The sequence below is a fragment of the Nannobrachium achirus genome, assembly GCF_963921795.1.
Source record: "Nannobrachium achirus genome assembly, chromosome: 14".
NCBI classification, from domain to species: Eukaryota; Metazoa; Chordata; class Actinopteri; order Myctophiformes; family Myctophidae; genus Nannobrachium; species Nannobrachium achirus.
In genome coordinates this window covers 18,914,290-18,938,914 of record NC_137821.1, presented here as the reverse complement: position 1 = coordinate 18,938,914, position 24,625 = coordinate 18,914,290, and the positions used below count along the sequence as shown (strand labels likewise).

At 42.9% G+C, this 24,625-nt stretch overlaps 1 protein-coding gene across 1 annotated transcript in view; it reads right to left on the bottom strand.

The window, feature by feature from the left end:
- Window positions 1-24,625, bottom strand: part of f13a1b (coagulation factor XIII, A1 polypeptide b) — a 34,196-nt gene that overhangs the window by 6,919 nt on the left and 2,652 nt on the right. The window contains exons 2-14 of the mRNA XM_080741214.1: window positions 22,921-23,146; window positions 21,440-21,628; window positions 19,963-20,211; window positions 19,008-19,126; window positions 14,488-14,595; window positions 13,049-13,223; window positions 11,980-12,118; window positions 10,594-10,697; window positions 9,642-9,730; window positions 8,010-8,163; window positions 2,243-2,518; window positions 1,146-1,306; window positions 510-646 (exon numbers count right to left, since the gene is read on the bottom strand). Coding sequence (XP_080597340.1) covers window positions 510-646; window positions 1,146-1,306; window positions 2,243-2,518; window positions 8,010-8,163; window positions 9,642-9,730; window positions 10,594-10,697; window positions 11,980-12,118; window positions 13,049-13,223; window positions 14,488-14,595; window positions 19,008-19,126; window positions 19,963-20,211; window positions 21,440-21,628; window positions 22,921-23,128 — 2,108 coding nt within the window. The 5' untranslated portion in view covers window positions 23,129-23,146. The remainder of the gene's footprint in view (window positions 1-509; window positions 647-1,145; window positions 1,307-2,242; window positions 2,519-8,009; window positions 8,164-9,641; window positions 9,731-10,593; window positions 10,698-11,979; window positions 12,119-13,048; window positions 13,224-14,487; window positions 14,596-19,007; window positions 19,127-19,962; window positions 20,212-21,439; window positions 21,629-22,920; window positions 23,147-24,625) is intronic.

The following is a 24,625-nucleotide window of genomic DNA, read 5'->3' as shown; positions in this document are numbered from 1 at the left end:
GAATAGCCAAAGTATACACAAAGGTTAAAGTGGTTGCGTGAAACAGATGCGTTCCCGGTCTTAATGGGTTAATGATACTACCATCTGTGATTATTACTGCATAATGAGTGTGTTGTAAGACACTGAAACATTGAACGTTTTATATTTATCTTTATTTCAAAAGTCAGCTAAAACATAACATTTTGTTGATTGAAGTTGCCTGAATACACTCCCAAGCAACTCACACACACAAACAAAATGCATGTGTGCGTGCCATGCAGACACACACACACTCAAATATCATCGTTGTCGGGTGGAAAACTCGTATCTCCAGGTTTCAAATTTGTATGTTTTTTTTTTCATAAAGTAAAGGCCTGCTTTATCTTACCAGCCTGTAGCACAAAACTAGTGACTGCGAGGTGTTGATTGGCTATTTTCACAAATGTAATTCATGTTTTAAGTGACAAATACAAAGCGAACGGTTTTGGACATACAAGCTTTCCACCCAAAGGTATACACATTCTACTCACCTGTAATGTTTGACAATGGGGGGCATGACCCCGGGTCCCTCCATGCGAATGTAGACATCCTCCAGACTGAAGCTGAAGGGATTGGTGAACTCCACTATTGCCATCATCTCCTCACTCACCCTGGCCAAGCCTGACACCTGCAGTGTACACGTTAAACACGACAGGGTTTGATATCTTCAAAATATTCCATTATAGAGCATCGCAGCGGAAGTGGTTTACTGGTCCCACTAAAGAATCTCCCATTCATTTTCCACATAGACTTTTACAGAAATATTTATAACAATTATGTTAAGCCTAGAACCAAGCCATCCAGGATTGCAGTGAATCATGACCATACAACCTTTGATCCTATCTGAAAACATGTTTTGATTTAATGACTCTTTGTTTAGCGATTTTCAAAATGTTCTTTTCATAGAAACAAAGGTTATATGGTCATGATTCACTGCAATCCTGGATGGCTTGGTTCTAGGCTTAACATAATATTTATAAATATTTTCGTGAAAGTCTATGAGGAAAATGAACAGGATATTCTTTAGTGGGACCAGTAAACCACACCCACTGTGATGCTCTATTATAAATGTGAGTACTTTTTCCACCACTGCATGGGTTTGAGTGGTTAGAACTGTTCTGGCCGACCTTGACAGTGAGTTTTGGAGAGTGCAGGGTGACATCCTTCATGGCGGTGACGATCTGGCCCGTCTCCTGGACCTTCCCGGTGGTGATGAAGTGGAGGTTGGCCTGCTCCACCAGCTGCCTCATGTAAGTCCTAGAGCTCACCTGCACCACCTCCGTCACACCTGGCACGCACACACACACACACACACACACACACACACACACACACACACACACACACACACACACACACACACACACACACACACACACACACACACACACACACGCAGTCGCTGCTTGTTCTGTAGCAGTAGTGGCTGGAGGAGGTCATTTTAATCTGTGTATCTGCTGCTGTTCTAAGGAGTAAATTGAATTTCTGTCATCAGTAATTCTGTGAAAAACCAAAATCCTGTGTAAAACCAAAATCCTTTTTTTTCAAGGACCCATATGGCTCCGAGCTCTGAGAGCGTACACATGGAACCAAATGACGGTCCATATAGTAACATTTTTACACTCTCAGAGTTACAGTCCCATAAGATTCCATGTAGTTCTCAACTATCAATCATTCCTTTACAGTATTTGGGAGCCCCCACTCTACCTCAGACCAGGGACGTGCAGAGAATGTTAGAGAGGCAGTGGCTGACATTTTTAAAAGGGGCTTTTGGTGAAAATACTGAAAATAGCAGACCTCCAAGCTCACAACACGTCGCACTGCAACGCGTTGTGAGCTTGGAGGTCGGCTATTTTCAGTACTTGATATCACACTAAACTAAGCATAATAATCATGTAAATTCTGGAAATATGGCGTAACTGGCGTAATTTCTACACAGAGGGCAATTCTTTCAACATAAGATGCTGCATTCAAGTTCAGGAGAGTTTGGACAAGGCAATTCTCTTGAATGCTGCCTTCAGGTATGGCATGGAAAAAGGGCATTTTCATTTCTTTCACCATAGTAAAAACTGCATTTATGGTCTGGAAAGGGCAGTTTTTACAGACAGATAAAAGGGCAGGAGCTCAAGCCCCCTTTGATGTGTCTGGTGTGCACGTGCCTCCTCCAGACCCCACTTTGAGAACCATGTTCTCCGACTTGACGAGCCATCCTTTCTATACTCACTGCTGTTGGGTTCGATGGTGACCTTGGGGGTCTTGAACAGGAACTCGGAGCTGGTGACCCCGGTGTAATACACCACCCTGCCGCTGATGTAGGCGTCCACGGTGCGCCGCTGGTCGCTGCTGTTCCGGAACTCCAGCGAGAGCTGGAAGTCCTGGCCCACGCTGGTCTCCAGGGCGGGCATGATCAGCTCCACGTCGGCCTCGGGGGGCTCGGTCTTCTCCCGGTGACAGCCGTACTCCTCCGCCTTCTCCAGGACCGTGCGCTCCTCTGTGGTGCCTGGGTAAGAAGTAGGGGTGTAACGATACATTTTAACAGCGATACGGTATGCATCACGAATTCACAATACATGGTTGACGATACGATACATGGACAATATCGGTTCATTCATGGTGATACGATCCGATTCGATTCAATGATTTAAAATCGATATAGTATTAGTAACTATTTTGCTAAGAAATTAATTTATTGTGGATATAAATAACTAATCACTGTGATTCTCTAGCAAATACATGGACATTATATTTCATCACATATGGACAAACCCACACCTCAACATGAACACAGAGATTACACACATTTATCGAAAGACCAAGAGTGCCTATATGGAATAGAAAAGTAATTAGACCCCTCTTTTAAAATGTTCTTCTTAAAATTGATATGCAAGGGACATGTATTAGTATCCATACAATGATTATTTGCATTGCAAAACAACTCGATACTGATTATTTGCATTGGAAAACGATACGATACAAAGCCAATTTTGCTGTTTGCATATCGATATAGTAGATTGTTGCAAATTAAAATCGATTTTTCGATTCAGTTCCTATATGGTTACACCCCTAGTAAGAAGTAAGAACGGGACCGGTGTGGCGGAGAAAGTCACAGCCCCAGCCTGAAGCCTCAAAAGTCTAGTATCTGCCCTCATTCCATAGGGATATCCCTTTGGAGTAATGGTTAAGATATTGGACTTTCATGCGGGAGACCCGGGTTCAAAGCCGGGTGGGGAGGTTCGGATCACCTCCGTTACACCGGCACCAGACAGTCATAATTATAGGGTTGCAACCGCTAATCGAACTGGTCGGTCTGACTCTTAAGCCAGTGGTTCCCAGACGTTTTAGCTCAAGACCCAAAAGAGAAGTTAGTACGAAGCGAGAAAAAATGGGAATATTTACTTGCAACCCATAGAAATCGGTCTGCAACCCAAAGATGGGTCCTGACCCACTGTTTGGGAAACAATGGTTTGAGCGATAACCGATTATAATAAAAAAGTATCACCTCCTCTGATCACAATGTTTTTAATCGCCAGCGAGGATGATGTTTTATCCCTGTTTCTGGTCAGACTGAATTACACACATACATTTCATTTTGGGAAATGCAGACAGTTTTATTTTGATATTAGTATTTGTCACATCACAATGCAATAGGCCTCTGTGTACAGTATTATTAAAGTGGGTGAAATTGTTGTTTGTGCTCTCAATATTGCAGTTAAAGGAAGTAAAAACTGGGAAGAGAGAAAAAAATATAGAGGAACACATGAAGTGCATAAAATAGCAGGTCTATAAAACCAAGGTCATAGATATAAAAGGAACCTCTAGTACTATAAATAACGCTTAACTCACTCACTTAACACTAATGCCCATATTCAAATCCGCCTACCATATTCATATTCACATTGTCACAATTATGTTTTCATGTTTTATGTTTTATGAGTCTCATTCAGAGGGTTCTTTGCTGTTGTTCACATATTACATAAAACTATTTAATTTATGATTTTAATTTAACAACTGGGTGCATTTAATACAGCACTGTATACACTGTAATACAGCACATATACAGCTGTGAGGAATATAAATGACAAATCAATAAATACTGTAAATGGTAAATAGGCTTTGGTGGATTACTTCTGCAAAGGCTCCACCAAAGGTAGAAATTGCTCATGCAGAAGGTTCCACTTCACAAGTTTTCAAATGTATAAAAATAGCAGATCTACAAGCTCACAGTGCGTCTGCATAATAAGTTGGCCCGCAACTTATTTTTGATGGCTCAGAAGGTAGAGGAAGATGGACAGCAACAAATGGTGAGTTAATATGAACAGAACTGACTGCCTGGAGTTGTCAACATAGCCAATGTGAAGCCCGCAAAGACACCGACTTAATATTGTGAAAGGAAAATTATGATTTAATAAAGGAAAAAGACCAGATTTAATAAAGGAAAAAAAACCTGATTCTTTTTCGGACGTGAAACAGACACACACACTCGGGATCTCACCCTATATGTGCTACCCCTATCTCTTTTAAGGCATGCAGCTACTATTAATAGCCCAGCAGATGTCACTATTTAACCCCCTGCATGTCAATGCAGGCTGCAGACCCATTCCAGTCTCTATACAAGGTTTTTGGCCAGACTTTACACTTGATTTTATTGATATATTTATAAAATATTACTTAGTAAACAACACTTTTCAATCGCTAGTTTAAAAGTATTCTTTTAAATCATCATGATAGGCGTTTAGTAGATTAGAAATACTGTCCCTACGAAACAGTGTGGGCTCGCATGGAACACCATGTATGGGCAAAGATCTATCCTTTGGCTGCTCCTCATTGCCCACAATTAAGGATAAACGTAGAGTATGTTTGTAAGACCCGCTCCCGCTCGCCAAACAGCAGTCATTGCCGGTTACATATCGGGACCGGCCCGGAAGTTCAAAAGATGTCAGATTAATTTAAAATTATTAATTCAAAATTCTTCAAAACGGTCTGTAGTAAGTAATGTCTTTTGACCATATATTTTGCATTCTGTGGGAGAATAGCATCATGGTGAGAGGTTGCTAGAGATGCTGGGGTCAGATTACCAGGAGATTGAAGTTCGGGCAACAGTGGTCGCTGAAGATACTGAAACCGAGATAACGGAAACAATTGGTAGCCGGGTGGCCGTTGAGCCTCAAGCCCAGTAGTATATAACAAATGAGACTGAAGTACGTTGAAGCAATAAGCCACAATAAGCAATAAGCCACAATAGGCATGTGGTTACCTGGTATTTTATAACGGCTGAGAGGCGTAGTGAGAGACACGAGGCGAAGCCGAGTCTCTCCAACCCTCTCTCGGTTATAAAATACAGGTAGTAAGTAACCACATGCCTTGCGTGGATTTTCTAAAACGGTTACAACATGGCAACATGAAAAATCATAGACATGTACCAATTAACAGCAATTAAAGGGAATCAGCCAATCAGAATCAAGGAATGGAACTAGCCATTTTAGAAAGGTAAATTAACACATATAAGAGTACCGGTATTCCTTTGCATTAGTCCCTTTCCACCATCACACACACAGAAATTGCTGTCTATTTTGTTCTTGCCATTGTTACAGTACAGTTGAGGGACACCATGAGGTCCTGGCTTAGCCATCTATATTGTACAGACCACATGCTCTTTGTGAGTTGTGAGGAGTTGAATTTGACTTGCATCATGTCACTTTTGTCTCCCTTCTCCCTGACTCTAATAATGTCTAATAAAAAAAACCAAAAAATAGCACACAAAAAAAAAGATCGCTGCAACTTTTTGCTGTTGTACTATAATCCTGTGATTATTTTTGGCTGGCCAGTTTCTTCCTAACATTATTACGGGTTCCAGTTCCTGAGGTGCTGTCAGTCATCAGCTTAGAGCCTGGGGACCTGCATTGCCTCAGAAACCGAGGCACTATCCACACGTTTCCCAAGGAGTTTACTGGGGAATCTTATCCTTATCCTATTCTAAGCCAACGCCTCATTTTCTCTAGCTAGTCTCTCCCTCCCCCATTCCTCATGCATCAATGTTGCAAGGTTCTCAGGTCTTTCTCGATGTGGAACAGCTGTTTCTGGAGTTTCTCATTTTCTCTGACTAGTCCCTGTCTCTCTTTCGCCCATTGCTCCTGCTGTATGCTAAACGCCAAGTGCCAACGAGTCTCTTTGTCTCTCAGCTCTTTCTGACCTTCCAGCAGTTGGTCCCGGAGCTGCTTCATCCTGGCCAACGGCTCATTTCCTTTGTCCAGCAGTTCCTGCCCCTTCCCCATGCACCAACAATCTTTGGTCCTCAGGTCTTCCAGTTGCTTCACGAGATGCCTATTCTTTGTAATCAAAGTCTCGTAGTCATCAGAGTGAGAGCCTATTGCCCTCCGTCTGTCCGGTTCAAATTGAGAACGAGCCGCGTTGGCTTCTTCCCGGTTCTTAATTTGCAGTGCATTCTTATCGTCTGATGGTCGTCTCCGTCCCCCATTCCTCCTTTCCGACGATGCCGCCCGAGCATCTCTGGGTTGCCTAGATTTAGAAGCCACCTTAGCCCGATACATCTCGTTCTCCTGCATGCACTCGATAGCATTCACAAGTTTCCCATCTTCATGGATGTCGAAACGCTGGTAAGCTTCAAATCCTCCAGCCGGTACGTGTGACGGCACCCATTGCACCTGCTCCGTGACCGTGTAACAAGTCGCTTTGTTTCTCAGTTCCTTCTCGAGTTGCCCATTCTTCAAAGTCAAAGCCTCTTTTTCGCCAGCTAGTCGTTGTCTCTCTTTCGTCCACTTATCCTGCTCTGTGACGATGAGCTCCAGTTGTTGCTGGAGTTGCCTAATATTCTCAGCCAAAGCCTCCTTTTCTTCAGCTAGTTCCTGTCTCTCTTTCCCCCATTTCACCTGCTCATTGGACCAACGAGCATCTCTGGTTCTCAGTGTTTCCTGGATGAGCTCCACTTGGTTCTGAAGTTGCCTATTCTTCTTGGCCAATTCTTCTTTTTCTGCAGTTAGTCTCTCCCTCTCCCATCTCTCCTGCTCCATGCGAGGAGAAACGGGTGGCGATTTGGTTCGTACAAGGTGTCGTCGCTGATGTGTGTTCTGTGTGTTCTCCTCTGTGTTCGTGACGAGCGATTCATTCTCAGGTGGGTTTTTCTGATTGCAGAGGCCACCTTTGAGGGTGGCGATCTCTTCCTCCCTCTCCCTCAACCGGTTTTGGAGTTCTAGGAGGCTCTTATCGATTTTCTGGATGTGGTACTCTTTCACTGTGCTCTCTTCCTCCATGGCTTTAATCTTTCGTTCTGCCGAGAATAACTTTTCATACGACGACTGCAGTTCTTTCTTCATTGCAAAAAGCTTTTCCTTGGCACTCTCTAAGTGGTGTTTAATCAAGATAAAGTTCTCATTATCATGCATGTTTAAGGCATTCCGGTCCTAAGAGCGTATATTGTCCTCAGAACCACTAACATTATTATATATGCCTTAGCCGTGACGTAACGCAGGCATAGCACAAAACTATTGCCCAAATATGGATTTCTAGGCCAGCTCATAAATGGGATTATCTGACCTATGCTTTTTTAATTGCCATATTCTTCACAGATAAGACATATTTCTACATAACTTCTACGTAACTTGTAGCCTACATTTACATAAAGATGCACTGCCATGATTTATTCCCCACCTAAAACATGATTATCAGGTATTATGATTATACTAGGAGAAGGATTTCTTCCAAAAGAGTGTACAGAAAGAGTTAAATTAGGTTTGTATGTGGCTACACCCACCAGTTCATTAAGTATGCCTGGTTGTTCAGGTGGGTAGTGACCCAGCTGAAGTTAGCCACACCCACAGTGTTGGGTGAATGGTAAAAGATTCAAAGAGTTGCACACATTTTCACGACTTTTTCAAAAATAGCAGATCTACAACCTCACCGGTTAAAGCATTCAATAATTCTGGGCCTAAATGGGTCACACATTGATCGCATCATCCCCCTCTCCCGTTTCTGACCTTCAGGGAACTTGTACTGGTCGGTGATGTCACGGCGTGTCTCTTGTCCGGGGCTTTTGGTCAGAATCATGCGGCCCACGTGGGAGCGGTTCACCCTGACGGGCTGCATGGTGCCATCGCTGCTCCGTGAGTAGAACACCACGTCACTGTTCACCTTGGGAGGAAGACAAGAAGACGGAAGCCATTGCTGTATGTTTCAATGGCGCAGAGGCAGAACTGAGGTATTGACTGCGCCTGGCTGGCAAGATCTTTTTGAGCGGTGGTAAACCGCTCCATAGAGTGGCTGTGCGTGTGTCTGTAGGCTGTTTTCCTCAGCGTTTTGCCATAGCAAAATGTGTGTAGTAGCATCATGTTTGTTTAGTGATGTCATATGTCGTATGTCTGTAGCCTTTTTCCTCAGCGTTTTGCCATAGCAAAACGTGCGTGTGTAGCATAGCCTGTACATCCTAGACTCAAATCCTAGTCTGAAGACGTTATGCAAGGATGACCACCGCTCACTTCACATTGGGTGTGATTTTTTATATACAGTATGGTTAAAGCAATGGTTCCCAACCTTTTCAGGCTGTGACCCACCAAAATAATCATATTTGAACTGGAGACCCCCCCCCCCCCCCAAATAGTCATAATGAACTTGGGACCCCCCAAATAATAAATCATATCAACCAAAAGTATTTGGGTCCTGACCCACAGGTTGATTATTCATTTGATGCATGTAGCCAACCTTAATCCCTTACCTGATAAATAAAAGCACTTTCACTTGATCCTCTGCATTTCTGAGGTTAGCCTAATCTTGAGTTATGGAACCCCTCTAACTGCTCCATTTCATTCCATTGAAACAAAATAATGTTTGTAACAAAACAAACGATTTGCAGGAGACTGCAGGCAAATACGATTTGTTTCTCAACTACAATTTTACGGGCATGAATGTCGATCCGCGATCAGATTTGTGTATTCCGTCATCGTTGACCTGTCTCGATTAGCATTTTTCTCTTCTGTGGTAACGATGTAATGCCATACAGTAGGCATGATTAATAATTAAAATATATACTCTGTTGTACAACAACGTTTCTTGCTGAAAATAACCGATCTATAAGCTCACGACATGTGGGAAAAAAAGAATATATATATATATATATATATATATATAACTGTATATATACTGTATATATATATAACTGTATATATACTGTATATATATATATATATATATATATATATATATAGGGATTGAATGGAGAAATCTCACTCTTTCGAACCATCATTTAGCCTGGAGGGTTAGCGACTCACCCCACGGAGGTTAGGGTAAGGGTTAGAGTTGGGTGTCGAAAAGATGACATGTAGAAACAGCGAAGCGCACCCGGATTGAATGTAGGTGTCTCAGAGGAAATGATGGTGCAATACTGATAATAATGATGGTGTAGCAGTCTGTGATGTCAGTACTATGACGTCAGCATGCAAACAGACAGCCATGGTGGCGACACTGTTTATTATCAGTGATGTCAGCATGCTCATCTCCAAATTTGGGCATTACAAAATTGTATGATTCCAATATTGGGTGTCTTGCCTGCCATATAGCCAAAACACATGCTAACTGATGTTTAAAAGGCCCTCTTTTTGTAGTGTTTAGCCTACCTCAGCAAAAACAAACGCTGCGTCGAATGGAAAGCATATCTGACCATGCTTGATCGCCTGGACAGATGCGGGACCACACCTGTACATTCCTGATTGGAACAAAACAAACCAGAAAGATTAAAAGGCAAATTACCCAACTTAGATGAACAATATAAGGTGTTCCATCCCATTACTGTGTCAAAATACATTAAATAAAACATGACCAATGAAGGTGCCTTATTATGTCACATACAAAACACAGTTGCATAATTTAAAACCAGGAAAGCGTCAGTGTCATTTTTAGCCTTGGCAATTTAAACAAATGCTGTTCTACAAGCTCACAGCGTGTCACTTCGTGCCGCGCTGCAGCGACCTTGTACATCTGCTATTTTTGCATCGGCCTCAGGTCTTATACATGGGTCAAGAAAGTTTGTGCGAGAGATTCAGAACCGAGAAATCATCAAGGACGGGAAGAAGAGGTAAAAGGCCAAACAGAGTGACTGTAGGGCAGGATTTCCCAAAGTGGGTAGGGACGTAGGGTGCCGTGATGCCAGTCCTCCAGGGGTGCCTCAGAATATACAGATAATATTTGGAATTCATCAATATAACTACATCAATATCACTGAAGTGATATGATGAGTTATTTTTCCATTTACAGCCAACTCTCTTCACCAAAAATTGCAGATCTACAAGCTCATGATGCATTGTGAGCTTGTAGATTGGCTATCTTTGATGAATCTTCCCCCCCCCCCCCAGAGGAGCAGAGGTTCAAGTGGTTAAATGTCAAGTGTAAAGTTATTTTCAGTGCTGATGGAAACAGATGGAAACGGATATTTCTCCGTGACATAGCCTACCGCATTGAGTTAGAAAGATGTGGATATTTACGTGGCGTAATATGTTGAAAAGGTTTTTTACAGGGGTGCTCTGAGTGTAAAAGTTTGAAAAGCCCTGAAGTAGGGATTGTCCTCATTACCATCGCTGGTCTCTTGTGGTGTGGCATCCACACACTGCCAGCCCCCGAACCCTGGTGGCAGGTCAGGCCTGGACATGTAGCTCTCATTCCAGCAGTGGTAGTTCCTGGACAAAAACAAACAAAACCCATTAAAGCATTAAAATCACACCCGTGTGAAGTGGAGCTGTGTGTGTGTGTGTGTGTGTGTGTGTGTGTGTGTGTGTGTGTGTGTGTGTGTGTGTGTGTGTGGATCATGTGTACCGATATTTGTGACATTGGAAGAAAATATGTAGGAAAAGGAGCAAAAAGTGTGTTTTGGAGAAAATTCAAGATGGCGGAAAATCTATCATGGCGCAAATGGGCGTGGCCTATATGGGGAGATGCGTCATGACCCAAGGAATCCAGGGAAAAAATATTTTTAATTTTCCGACCTACGGTTCAAGAGTTACAGGCCAAAACGTAAAGTGGGGTGTTATAGCGCCACCATGAGGCCAAATGACACAATTATTTTTTATTTAATCCTTGAAATCATTATGAACCTCCTCTCCAAGTCTTGAAACTGTAGCCCCTGTGGTTTGCGAGAGACAAATAATTGAATGTGAGTTTTTGCGATTCCCATTCTAAGTCAATGGGGAAAATTAATTCACTAATAAATTAATATCAATTAAACTATAGAACCTTTCTCTTAGAAAAGTAATAGCCCACGATTCCCGAGTAAGCCGGTCGATTTGACATATGGCGCGAGTGTTTGGTGGCAAAACTGTGGGACTAGTGGCGTGCCGAAGTTTAGGAAGTTCAGGCTACATACACACAGACACACACACAGACACACAGACAGACAGACAGACACACAGACCCACACAGCCACGTATAGGGAGCCTGTGTTTCACACAGCTCCAAAAAATTATGATTAGAAATGATGACTAAATACATTTTCCTTAAGATTTTTAAAGGGGGTATAATAATAACTAAGTAATTGTGGGCTTACTGAAAGGCGACACCAGTATGTTTTTCCAAATCTTTATAGGTCAAGTTTATTCTCCTAAAAAAATGTCCGACAGTACAAAGGCAGGACCCTTAGCCAATGAGGAGCAGCCATACATGGTGTTACATGCGAGCCCACATTGTTTCGTAGGAACAGCAGTTATTATTATTTACTGTTCATTTACTTATGTTAAATGGCGATAGTCTAAAATGCTTATTGAGTATTTGTACAGTCTCCCTTTAAAATGTTCAAAATGTACAAAACTTTTCTAAATATTCAAATCATCATCAAGCTGACAATGTCCCAAAATTGATCTACAAGCTTGCTGTGATGCATTCTGATGCTTTGCGGTGCAAGGCGTTTTGATGTGAGATGAGTTACCTTAGATCAGCTATATTTTTAAACTATAAAAACAACAGTACCAGATGGAGTCTCTGGTGCGGTGGCGGTCGACGCGGCCGTTCTCATCCAGGATGATGTCAGTCTTCAGGTTGCCGTCGTTGTCGTGGGCGGAGTAGAAGTTGGTCACCACGCGGGACGGGATGCCCAGGCATCGCAGGACTGAGGTGCGGCACAGGACGATATGAAGATTTATTGTGACAAAAGAAATCGTGATTTGGTTTGAAAAAGGGATGAAAAGTGATGAGTCATCACTTTTCACACACTTGAGGGGGCCGTTTTAGCCCAAGGAATGTTTTTTTGTGCAAAACAGATGCTTGCAATGGTTTCAGAATAATTAAAAACCCCTAGTTTGACCCCTCACATCCCACTTAAAGCAGATTTTTTGGGAGTAATTTTTTCGAATGAGACTGAAATGAAAATTTCGAATGAAAATTACCCTAGCTGTCAAACATTTTCCCGACCATTTTAAAAAATACACCCCGGCCAAATTTGTTTAATAACCCTTCTAGATGACAAATCCATAGAGAAACGGACCTTCGCTCTCGTGGTCAAGGAACTGCCATAAATGACCCAGCTAATTATCTTGATAATCAAAATCCATTATCCTGGGGCGGAGCATTTGCAGATGAATTGCTGTCTCACAGGTATGGATGGGATGATATGAAAGTTTCTTGTCACTTTTAGGTCTAATTGTGACAAAAGAAAATGCGATTCATGATATTATCGCGATAATCTAAATATCCCCAACATCAATTATCCTGGAGGGAAACATTTGCCAAAACATAGCAGATCTACAAGCTCACCGATCTACAAGCTCACACCGATCTACAAGCTCACAACGCGAAGATCGGCTATTTTTTGTCAAAGAGATTTGGTAGAGAGTGAAAAAAAAGTACTGTATCAAATACGTTATTTACAGGTCCGTTTTACCAATTACAGAGGGTTTTTAAGTGGTACCGGATAATATGCAGCTCGGCAAATAAAAGGTGAATTGATCCCAGGGCATGACGGAGGACGATTTCACCATAAATTAAATCTCTGCGATAAGTTTATTGTGTTTTTTTATCGTCCCATCTCTACTATACTCACAGGAGTTGAAGACGGCGGCGTAGACCCAGCACTGGGCATAGCAGACGGGCATCTTGCTGCCGTGGTAGTTGAGCAGGATCTCCGTGCTGCCCGTCCAGGAGGTGGGCGCCACGCCGTAGGTGTAGTCGCCGCTCCAGTTCCCCACCAGCACGCCCTCGTCGTCCCGGGAGTTCAGCTGAGTTGGACCAGAGGAGGCGCAAGAGATTAGAGCAGGGCTACTCAATCTTGTTTGGTTTGAATACCCCCTTTCGCTGATTTCTGAATTAGGCCAAGTAGGCATACCCCTTTACCTGACCACAACATTTTGCCTAGGCCTTTATGATATAACCCCATTTCAAGAATATAAAATCACAAATAAGAAATGGAGTGAAAGAGTTTAAAACGTTGCCTTTAGCTTTAACTGAACTTTAAAGCACATCCCAGCTAACTGGTACCATGTAATTTGGGTTAGCAATGTTTTTTCTCCCTCCTACTTATATTTTTCTTTTTTGGGTACATTTTCTTGCCTATCCCCTGAAGTACCTCTGCATACTATGTACCCCCATTTGAGAAACACTGGATTAGAGCTTCTTTTTTCTTTTCTACATTTTTAGCCCATGATTTTGTAACCCACTTTTCACGCGGTGCAAATGCCTAAACTGTGGCATTATAGAGACCTTGATTACTTACTGCATGTTTTTTGTGTGGGTATACCTACCCTAGGGGACACGGGGAGAACATGCAAACTCCACACAGAAAGGACCTACTAGCTGTGAGGCGACAGCACTACCGACTGTGCCACCGTGCCCCCTAGATTAGAGACTTTGAGGAAAAGACAAAGATCTTTCCCAATGCGGAGGAATTCACATTGTGCTACGAGTCGTTACGCTTCATGATCTGTTATAACTATACTACAACCCATGACTACACACGACATACAACATTTCATAATAGGGAAAACATTTGGCAAAAATGTGCAAACATTCAGTGTAAATAGCAGATCTACAGTCTCATAAGCTTGTAGGTTGGCTATTTTTGGTGAAGAACCTTTGATTTTAAAAAAAAAGCATGGAGTCGTATGCCTCAGAGACTAGTACAGTATATACGGTAGGGCTTTAGTTCACCCCCAAAATTACTTTTTTCCTATTAATTACTCACCCCATGGAGACTTGAATTCATGGATATTTTTTTTAGTTTTTGTCACATTTCTAAGCCAATACTTTGAGGAGACTCTTTGTGTTTCCATATAGGGACAAGGTAACAAAAAAAACAATGAATTCAAGCTTTCCATGGGGCGTGTAATCGTTAAGGAAAATACAATTATACAAAAATACATTATTTTTGAGTGAACTATCCCTTTAAGTGGTTAAAAGGAGTGTAGTTAGATGATGTTTGTTAAACAGTTTTGTGTCTACTCTATAGTGTATGTAGAATATTTAGTACCACAGCAGCATCCTCACCATGGCAGAGGCCTTTCTCACGATCTTGATGGGGTCTCCTCTGTTGGTGATGGGCATCTCAGCTCTGTCCAAGATGTACAGACAAGCATCCAGGATTCCATAGTCAAACTAAAAAAGAAAATACAATTAACCAAATGATTAATAATATATATATGCTGTATATATTCCTCACTTGACATTTATATTAGCCTACTTATAATTACACATCCCTGAGTTGGTGATGGCAGACAAGTGAAGTTCTTTAACAACTACTGTGCATGTATGTACAGCTACTGTGGACATGATGTAACTAGCGCTGCAGTGGTGCGCCTTTCCTTTTAGCTTTGGACGTATAATTGAGACGGTGTCATTTATTCAATTGCAACTTTTATTTGTGACTAGGGGTGGGCGATATGGATAAATACAATATCATGATATTTTCACAGCTGTATCACGATACACAATCTTATTGTAGCCCCAGCCAATAAACCGACCCGCAAACGCCCTGCCAATCGAGCTCAGCTCTATTGGCACAGTGGTTTGTGTGTCGGACTGGCGAGTGGGAGAGTGGTGTTCAATTCCCGCTCCTGCGCATCACTACAATCTGGCGTTGTCGGCAGGATGAGGAGCGTGATATCCTTGCGTGAGGGACATGAGGGACGTCGTGAGCGGTGGTCCGCGGCGTGAAGTGTGAAGCGCGAGGGCGCGCTTCAAAAGACCGAGGGGGTGATTGTAGCCCCAGCCAATAAACCGACCCGCAAACGCCCTGCCAATCTAGCTCAGCTCTATTGGCACAGTGGTTTAGTGGCTGATGTCCAATCAGCTTATGCTGGCAAGGTACTGCCTGAAAGAAAAGGGTCTCAGCCTGCTCTCCACTATCAGGTCCAGGGGGCTGTCATGGATGCCAGGGCGGGCAAGGTCCATGACTGGATCCGGAAGCACCAGCGACGACTGCTAGAGGAAGTAGTTCAGTACACCCGGGAATGGATGAAGCAGGCAGCAACCCAACGGAATGAAAGGGACCAGTGGATTCCTGCAGCTCCACCGAATCCACATATGACGAGCCCTGACACAGGTGAACGGTACCTGTGGCTGGGGACCAGACGTGTGACTCGGATAAAGAACGCCCGACCTGTTACAATGCAGAACCCACCTGAGGCAGACCTGGTGCGTCATCTAACACCACCTACGTCGGCTCTGCCAGAGACCTCTACTGCCACCAGTTCCAGCCCACCCCCCCACCCCGAGGTAGTAAGAAGGTCCAACCGTGAAACGGCCGGTAGACATTCTAACCCTCACCATCTGCCAAGGACACTGCTGAGTAGAACAAATGGGGCTACCAATTCACAGATACAGGGCTTGCCTACCGACTCCACTCCACCATTCTTCAGACCTTGGTGTTAGCAAATTGTCGGGCCGCCAATTTAAGAAGCCGGGGGTAGATGTAGCCAGTCAGGAATGTCCCTTCTAGGCTACTGTGGAGGGACAGGACAGGGCTCCTCACTTCCTGTTTCCCTGATTGTTTGGCTTACTATAAAAGCCAGCCAGTATGGGCCTTCCCTTTCCCTTTATTGTCACTGGTGTTGCAGGTGCTACATGTGTGTGCTGCTTGGTGCCATGCCCCTGGGTAGGTGTAGCTAGGTGTAGGCTATTAAGTGAAAGCAAACACAATATTTGTCCTTCTTGAAACTGACCTTCTTGTTTTATGCTTTAGCCCCCCCCCCCCTGACTGCTTGGTATCTTGCACATGCTTTGCTTTACTCTATTGAATGCCCTAGCTTTTACCTTACGGTGGTGGTGTAGGGCACTTGTTGCTTGGATGAAGAAAGAAGAATGAAGAAAGTTGCCAGCACTCAAGGAATCTCCTTTTTTATCAAGTTTTATTTACCTCATACAGGCTCACAACACACGGACGCGTTTCGGCCGTACAGGCCTTCCTCAGCGTGAGTATTGACAAGAAGGCAGGAAGTGACGGTATAAATAGGTGTGTCACAATCAAAAGTCCCTCTGAGCAGCTGTGTAAAGCTGCCGGTCTAATACATTATACACTGACCAAATACATTTGTTTCCCACAAGGTACCAAGTGTTACATCGTGCAGAAAAATGTTTTTTATACACTAATTATAATATACCACATCAAGTAGTACAGAGCAACACCCTATACGACAAAAGACACTGACAGTTGTATCTGTAGGGTTGATAGACCCCCATTACTGGGCACAGTGAAACAAAATAGTCAAGGGATACAAAAATGTACAGAAATATGCAAAAATATAATATTATTAAAATATATACAGTATATACAGAAATATATACAAGAGGGAAGCCGTAGGGATTTAGTACTCTCTATGTTGACTAGAAATACATTCACAAAAAGCAGCCGAGTAACAGCTCCTCATTCAGCCCCTTGGGCTGTTCAGTCTGTAGAGTATGTATCCAGAAGGCTTCCCTCTGTAATAATGCTTTGTCCCTATCCCCACCCCTCTTCAATGGGTCTACCACTTCTATTCCCATAAACCTTAAGGTGCAGACCTTGTGGCCTACAGAATTAAAATGTCTGGCAACAGATGATTTGTCATCTTTGTTTCTGATTGAGCTTTTATGTTCTGAAAACCTGGTCTTAATTTCCCTGATGGTCTTCCCAACATAACACAGTCCACATGGACACTTTAACAAATAGACCACGTATTTAGTTTTGCAAGTAATTCTGCCTTTAACTAAATATTTTTTTCCAGAGTGTGGATGTGAAAAAGACTCGCTCCTGATCATGGCGTTACAGTGAATGCAGTTTTGACAGGGGAAGTTCCCAGAGGGTACAGTAGACATAAAGTGTTTGGGGGGAATGTAAAGATCTGCCCTCACCAGTGTGTCTCTGACATTTTTGGCCCTCTTGTGGGCAAATACTGGTTGGTCTTTAAAGGCCTGTCCAACATTAGAGTCACTGGCCAAGATTCTGTAGGCCACAAGGTCTGCACCTTAAGGTTTATGGGAATAGAAGTGGTAGACCCATTGAAGAGGGGTGGGGATAGGGACAAAGCATTATTACAGAGGGAAGCCTTCTGGATACATACTCTACAGACTGAACAGCCCAAGGGGCTGAATGAGGAGCTGTTACTCGGCTGCTTTTTGTGAATGTATTTCTAGTCAACATAGAGAGTACTAAATCCCTACGGCTTCCCTCTTGTATATATTTCTGTATATACTGTATATATTTTAATAATATTATATTTTTGCATATTTCTGTACATTTTTGTATCCCTTGACTATTTTGTTTCACTGTGCCCAGTAATGGGGGTCTATCAACCCTACAGATACAACTGTCAGTGTCTTTTGTCGTATAGGGTGTTGCTCTGTACTACTTGATGTGGTATATTATAATTAGTGTATAAAAAACATTTTTCTGCACGATGTAACACTTGGTACCTTGTGGGAAACAAATGTATTTGGTCAGTGTATAATGTATTAGACCGGCAGCTTTACACAGCTGCTCAGAGGGACTTTTGATTGTGACACACCTATTTATACCGTCACTTCCTGCCTTCTTGTCAATACTCACGCTGAGGAAGGCCTGTACGGCCGAAACGCGTCCGTGTGTTGTGAGCCTGTATGAGGTAAATAAAACTTGATAAAAAAGGAGATTCCTTGAGTGCTGGCAACTTTCTTCATTCTACATGTTCTTTCGAGCCGTGCACCTAAAAGACTGTATCTAAATTGGAGTGTTGCGGGCTTTCTGCTTTGTTGCAGGCGTCTCTCCACTTGTTGCTTGGCCCTTACAGTAGTTCCCCTCCCTTACTTCTGGTAACACGTGCCATCCTGCAGTGCTCCCTTTCCCCATTTCCTTGCAGTTTGCACTATATAGAGTTTGTCTTTCTAACTATCGTTTTAAACTATTTTGATACAATAAAGTACTTTTGATATTGCTGAAGTATTTAATAAAAACATTGTAATCTTGGGGGAACATCCTTGTCAGTCCATCCTTTATTGTCACATGTATCAAGAATCTGTTCTAAACTAAACCCGGTCCACGGCCCGGTTACATTATCACGATTCTTTTTCATGTTGGTTTTTATGGTTATTTTTCAAGTTACTTATCAGTACAGTTGAAGGTAACAAAAACTAAAAGAAAAAGGAGTAACAGACCATTTAGACCAGTGGTCCTCAAAGTGGGGTCCAGGGACTCTTTTGGGAGGTCTAAATTGACCCTTACAAGTATGTAACTCTGACAGTATACAAATGAAACCAAATGGACCCGTAAGGTGAGACCTCCTTAAGGGGAGACCTTGACATTTTAAAGTTAAAACTAAACTATACTGATTTAGCCAAATGCAGGTTTAAATGCATTCTGCAATGAATCTCTGTATTAACAATTCAACAGGATATTTTATAAGGCTCCCCTCATTGTATAACGATATATACCATATCTCTGAATAGGCATATTGTGGAGACATTGTATCGTCTCAACGATAGTTATCTCCATATCACCCACCCCTATTTGTGACGTGTGTTTTTTCTCATCCACTTCTGTGCTTTTACTATCATACCTGTCCATAGTTCCAGGTTCTCTCAGACACGTCATCAGAGGATCCATGGTAGATGATCCCCATCTCGTTCATCACACATTCCTCCTTCTCCTCCTCATTGTCCAGATACACTGCGTCTCCTGGAGTTAAGAGGCACATGATGGCAGGTAAGGGGTTAACCATAGTATGTACAGAAAATTGCAGATCTACAAGATCACAATAATGCGGGCTGATGGACATCATTTGTGAGCTTGTAGTAGTCGACTGTGACTGTAGAATGGATTAGGAATGGAGCATAAGTTGTCTGTCACAGTAAGGTTTCCTGAATTGACAAGTGCTTCTCTGCTGTGACTGTGGCAGAACGACTGGTAATTGTTGAATTGTATCTTGTGTCCAAGGCCACTCATCTTGTATTCCAATCACTTTCAACTTGACTTCCCCACCATCTTTCGGCAAAAACGTTCAGGAATGTTTACAAAATAGTAAAAATACAACAACAACAAAAAAACACTTTAACACAATCATCCTTGAGTTTCAACAACTAGGGATGGGACGATATGAAAATTTCATATCACGATTATTGTGACCAAAGAAATCGATTATCGATGATAAAAATTTGCCTAATGGCACTTTTATCAACCACTTGAACCTGTGCATCAATATTCTGGGGCAGAACGTTTGCCAAAAAATAGGAGATCTACAAGCTCACAACAATGTTGTGAGCTTGTAGATCGGCTATTTTTTGGCAAAGAGATTTGGTAGTGTGAAAAAAAGACTGTATCAAGTATGTTTACAGGTGTGTTTTAATTGTAGAGGGTTTAAGTGGATGAAAGATAAATTGGTCCCAGTGTATGTAGGAGGCCAATTTCACGATATAGTAAAATCTCTGCGATACGATTATTGTGAGCGTTATTTTTTAGCGTTATAAACGATAATATCGCTTATCGTCCCATTCCTATCACACACCAGCACCAACCTTTGGCCCAGGGGTTGAAGAGGACGTAGACGTCCTGGCTCTCGTCCCGCCGGGTCCTCCTGATACCGTAGGGCGTCACCACGGCCACGTACATGCGGTAGCGCCCCACGATGGCGTCCGGGGCCGGGGTGATGCCCATGGTGACCACGCTGCCGCTGTTGTCCAGGACGCTGCCCGCCCAGGAGCTCTGCCGGGCCTGCGTCGGGAAGACAGGGATGTAGGTGCCCTTCTCATACTGGGGGGTGGACCCTGGAAGGTAGGGGTGTAACCATACATTTTAATAGCGATTCAATACATATCTAACGGAGGTGAATCGGACCTCCCCACCCAGGCTTCGAACGCGGGCCTCCCACAGGAAAGTCCAATATCTTAACCATCATTCCAAAGGGATATCCCTATGGAACAAGGGAGATACTAGACTTTTTGAGGCTTCAAGGCTGGGGCTGTGAATCTCTCCGCCACACATGGTTGACTGTTGATTGTTATAGACCTGTAAAGGTCCATTTGGTTTCTACTTCATAACTATCAATCATTTGTCTGAGGACCCCCTGTAACCACGTCAGTGACCTCTGGGGGTCCCTGGACCCCACTTAAGAGAACCACTGCACTACCCTAAACGTTATTGTTCCCATGGGGAGATTTGTCTTATGGACTTAAATGCTGCAGACAATACAGTAGTAGGGGCATCCATAACCAAAAGATGGTATAACAGGAATGATTGAGTTTATTATACTGGCAATTATTTTGAGAAATGAGAAAGTACTTAACCGACTTTATTCCATCCATCCATCCATCTTCCATCCCCTCCTAGATAAACCTTTTTTTGCCGCCCTACTCTCCTCCCACGGGTTTGTTGGCACGCACTTGGCCATTATGTCAAATCGACTGGCTTCATCGGTAATCGAATATTTGCATTTTGCTAAGAGATACGTTACATGGCGTCACTGTCGGACAGAATCCTCGTATCTCCAAGTTTCAAATTTGTAACATTTTTCTCAAAGTAAAGCCCTGCTTCATCATACAAGGCCGTCGCACAAACAGTAGTGAAAACAGCCGATCTACAAGCACACAACGCCTCGCGGTGCGAGGCGTTGTGTGCTTCTAGTTTAAATCATTTTTAAAATGATAAATGCAAAACTAACGGTTTTGGACATATAAGGTTTTCACCCGACAACGACGATAGGCTAGTTACATTTATAGATATCTGACAGTAAGTACCGCTCACATAGGGACAAGGACTGACAGATACAGAGATATTTGCAAGTGTGACTTGCGTCACGGCAACCACACTTGCAATTTCCAATTGCATCTTTCTAGTCTAAATTAGTGTGGTTATTTGTGTATATGTATACATGCACACATAATAAACATACAAACTAAGAAATATATGTATACAGTCGATGGATGGATGGATAGGTGGATAATATATACTGTATACATAATACATGTATATACGTATATCAGTGCATGGTCTCACCAATGACAAACTCGACCGCAAACTTGTCGTCTGCGGGATTGTAAGGTCGGTCAAAGGTGATCTTTATCTGGAACTCTTGTCCCCTGCGGACGATGAGGAAGTTGCTGTTGTACAGCGAGGTGCGGTGGTCCGTCCTGTTGGCCTCGTCTGGTCTCTTCATGGTGTCCACGTTCAGTATGTCCATGAACTCTGCATGGACAGAGAAAGATGGAGGGAGAGAGAGGGATAAAGAAGGGATGCAGAGTTCCCACAGTCATGAAACCCATGTATGCACAAAGCTCAAGTTGGCACCTCGACAGTGCAGTCTAGTTAATGGTTATTTTCATTCTCATTTTGAAATATATGTCACTAAAACAGCCAGTCATATAGGCTGCGTGGATAGTTCCAATATTATGCCACATGAATTTATACTCTTTTCCAACATCCAAAAATAGCAGCTCTAAACAAACAGCCTCATAGTAAACCTGCGAGGGAAGCCCTGAACTAGTTAACTACTGCTGTCTTCTCATTGCAAATTACTTCCGCAAGTTTTAGATCAATCTTGCATGATCAGATTTGTTGTTCTTCAAGTAGTAACCAATTTTTCTCAATTGTAGCAGTAGTATATAGACCTATATACCGGTATATAGAACTACAACCATACAGGCCTACATTTTAATTTCTAAGTTTAAATTCATGTTTTTGTGTCATGGAACTGTGTCACAAACACAGAGCTGTGGCAATGGGGCAGTCGAGGTCACTTCCTTAGCGCTCTATTCCTGTTAAAGGCTGATTTACTGGTCTATCTTATGCCCAACGTCAGGGTTGTGGGATCAGTGATTAGGGCAGCTGAGGTCAATTTCCTCTTAAGAGTGCAGTAATCTACCGTACTGTTTCCTGATTTGGTCTATATCTGTTCTTGTAGCAACTGCTCAAATTCCAGTCATTTCATTCACACTTTCATGCCAGTCAATCTCCCCACATGTTCTATCAAGTTTGTGCCATGTTGAGCGTGCTGTCATGGCAACTCAAGGCCCAGGAAATGGGTCTCTGCTACAGAATCTGCCCTTCATGTGTCAGTCATGTGCATTGTGTACTGGAAACTGGTCACTGTGACACTAAAGTGTGGGGACAATGGCTTATCTTTTGAAGCCAGGAGACAGAGACATTTAAAAAGCTCCATCCTCTATCTCTTCCTCTTTTTGTTCTCTCTTAGCTGATGATTCGGATTTCGGGGTGTTTCTGACCTTCTGTCTTAGTCATCAAGTTACTTTTTTGGTTCAAGGGTGAATTGTAATAGCCAGTTGAAGTCAATATGCCCTTTTGTTGGCTAACCCGGAAGTTACTTCAGTCATTCATACATTAAGAATTAATTACTGTAGCCAACAGGCTTGATATATTTACACATTCTTTTGTATGATTTGGAAAGAAGTTAAAAAGCAGATCAGAAGCACACACACAAACACAGTACACAAACATTAACACAGTTTGCCCATCATCACCTGTAAGAGGCGGGTATCCTCTTGGACCCGGAGCGCCAAAGGGCTCAAACTCTGGAATATCTGCCAGGTCAGTGTTGGAGCTAGCAATGGGGTCAGTGGTGCGACCGCGGTTGGTCGACTTGGGACGGGGCCCCGAGGGAGTTGGAAGGACAGCGGAGGGCATGGGCGTAGCGATGGCCGTGGCCTCTTCATCTTGGTCTGACGACATGATGGTTACCTCACAGGACTGAGAGAGAGAGAGAGAGAGAGAGAGAGAGAGAGGGAGGCGCAGAAAGTCAGCATACAATATAGCACCCTTTGTCCAAATGTTTCCCAATGTGTGTTAGGCAACCGTGCCTCATCAAGAATAGTGTCTTGCTCAAGGGCACCTAGACCCGATCATGGCAGGAAGAGCCATGGAGCAAACCCAAAATGTTCCTCCCAACTCTAGTCAGCAGAGGTGTCCAAATGTTTCTAGTTTTCAGAGGGCTTTTTAGGACCTTTGTGTTTTATGGTGCAACAAATATGTTCCAATTTCAACAGATGATACATCATATGAAAGCTTAGATTCTGTACTTGAATATTCTGTACAAAAATGAAAAATGACCAATGCAGACATACGTAAGGCACAAAGTACCAGACCTAGTCACAAATGGCCACTGTTAACTGTTAACTGCCCCTTAAATGTGCACACATGTGTACATACTATATCTGCTTAACATGATTATGAACATTGGTTCTCTCTAAAGCACAGGCCTCACTTGTTGTTCATGAACCCATTATACAGTATTTACCAGGCTGTTGGCTGTATATAGAGTTAGCCTTCTATACTGTTCAGCCTCAGCAGGTTTTAACACTGACGTTGTGAATTCTCAGCGCACGCACGCGCGCACGCACACACACACACACACACACACACACACACACACACACACACACACACACACACACACACACACACACACACACACACACACACACACACACACACACACCATGCAGGTGGACTGGCTGTACATACAAAACATCTGCATCACATCTGTGGGCAAAGTGGAAACGTGTGTGTGTGTGTGTGTGTGTGTGTGTGTGTGTGTGTGTGTGTGTGTGTGTGTGTGTGTGTGTGTGTGTGTGTGTGTGTGTGTGTGTGTGTGTGTGTGTGTGTGTGTGTGTGTGTGTGGGTGTGTGTGTGGGCGGGTGGGTGGGTGCCTGTGCGTGTGCATGTGCGTTATGTAAGGGGAAGCGCAACATTTTTTTAAGTGTAGCATCAGCCATCGCATAAGTCCTATCACACATGCTTTGATAGTTTAAATTTAAAAGAAGAGAACGAAAAAAGCACTATATTTTTCTCTTAAAAGAGGACTGTCCAAGAGTGGACTTCCAAGAGTTTCAAAATAGCAGTTTCTGTATCTTATATTAGAATAAACCTCTTCAATCACACAAAGCGGTGGTCTTGTTTTTGTCAGGTAAAATGTAGGAGGGAGTAAAGTTTACTGTTGGCCCCAAATGGCCCAATGCACACTTCCAGTAAGAATCTGATATATTGTGTACAGTACTGTATACTGATGGTTGCGTGATTTATTTTGATCCTGGTTTGGTAAATAATTAATGTCTCTGTAGTCTGTGTAGTTTTTGTGGTCACTGACTTGGGACACAATAGCTAGTATAATACAAAGAGTAAATGACAGAGCTGTCTCATGAGACAAACAGTTGAATCATCTGTGTTCTG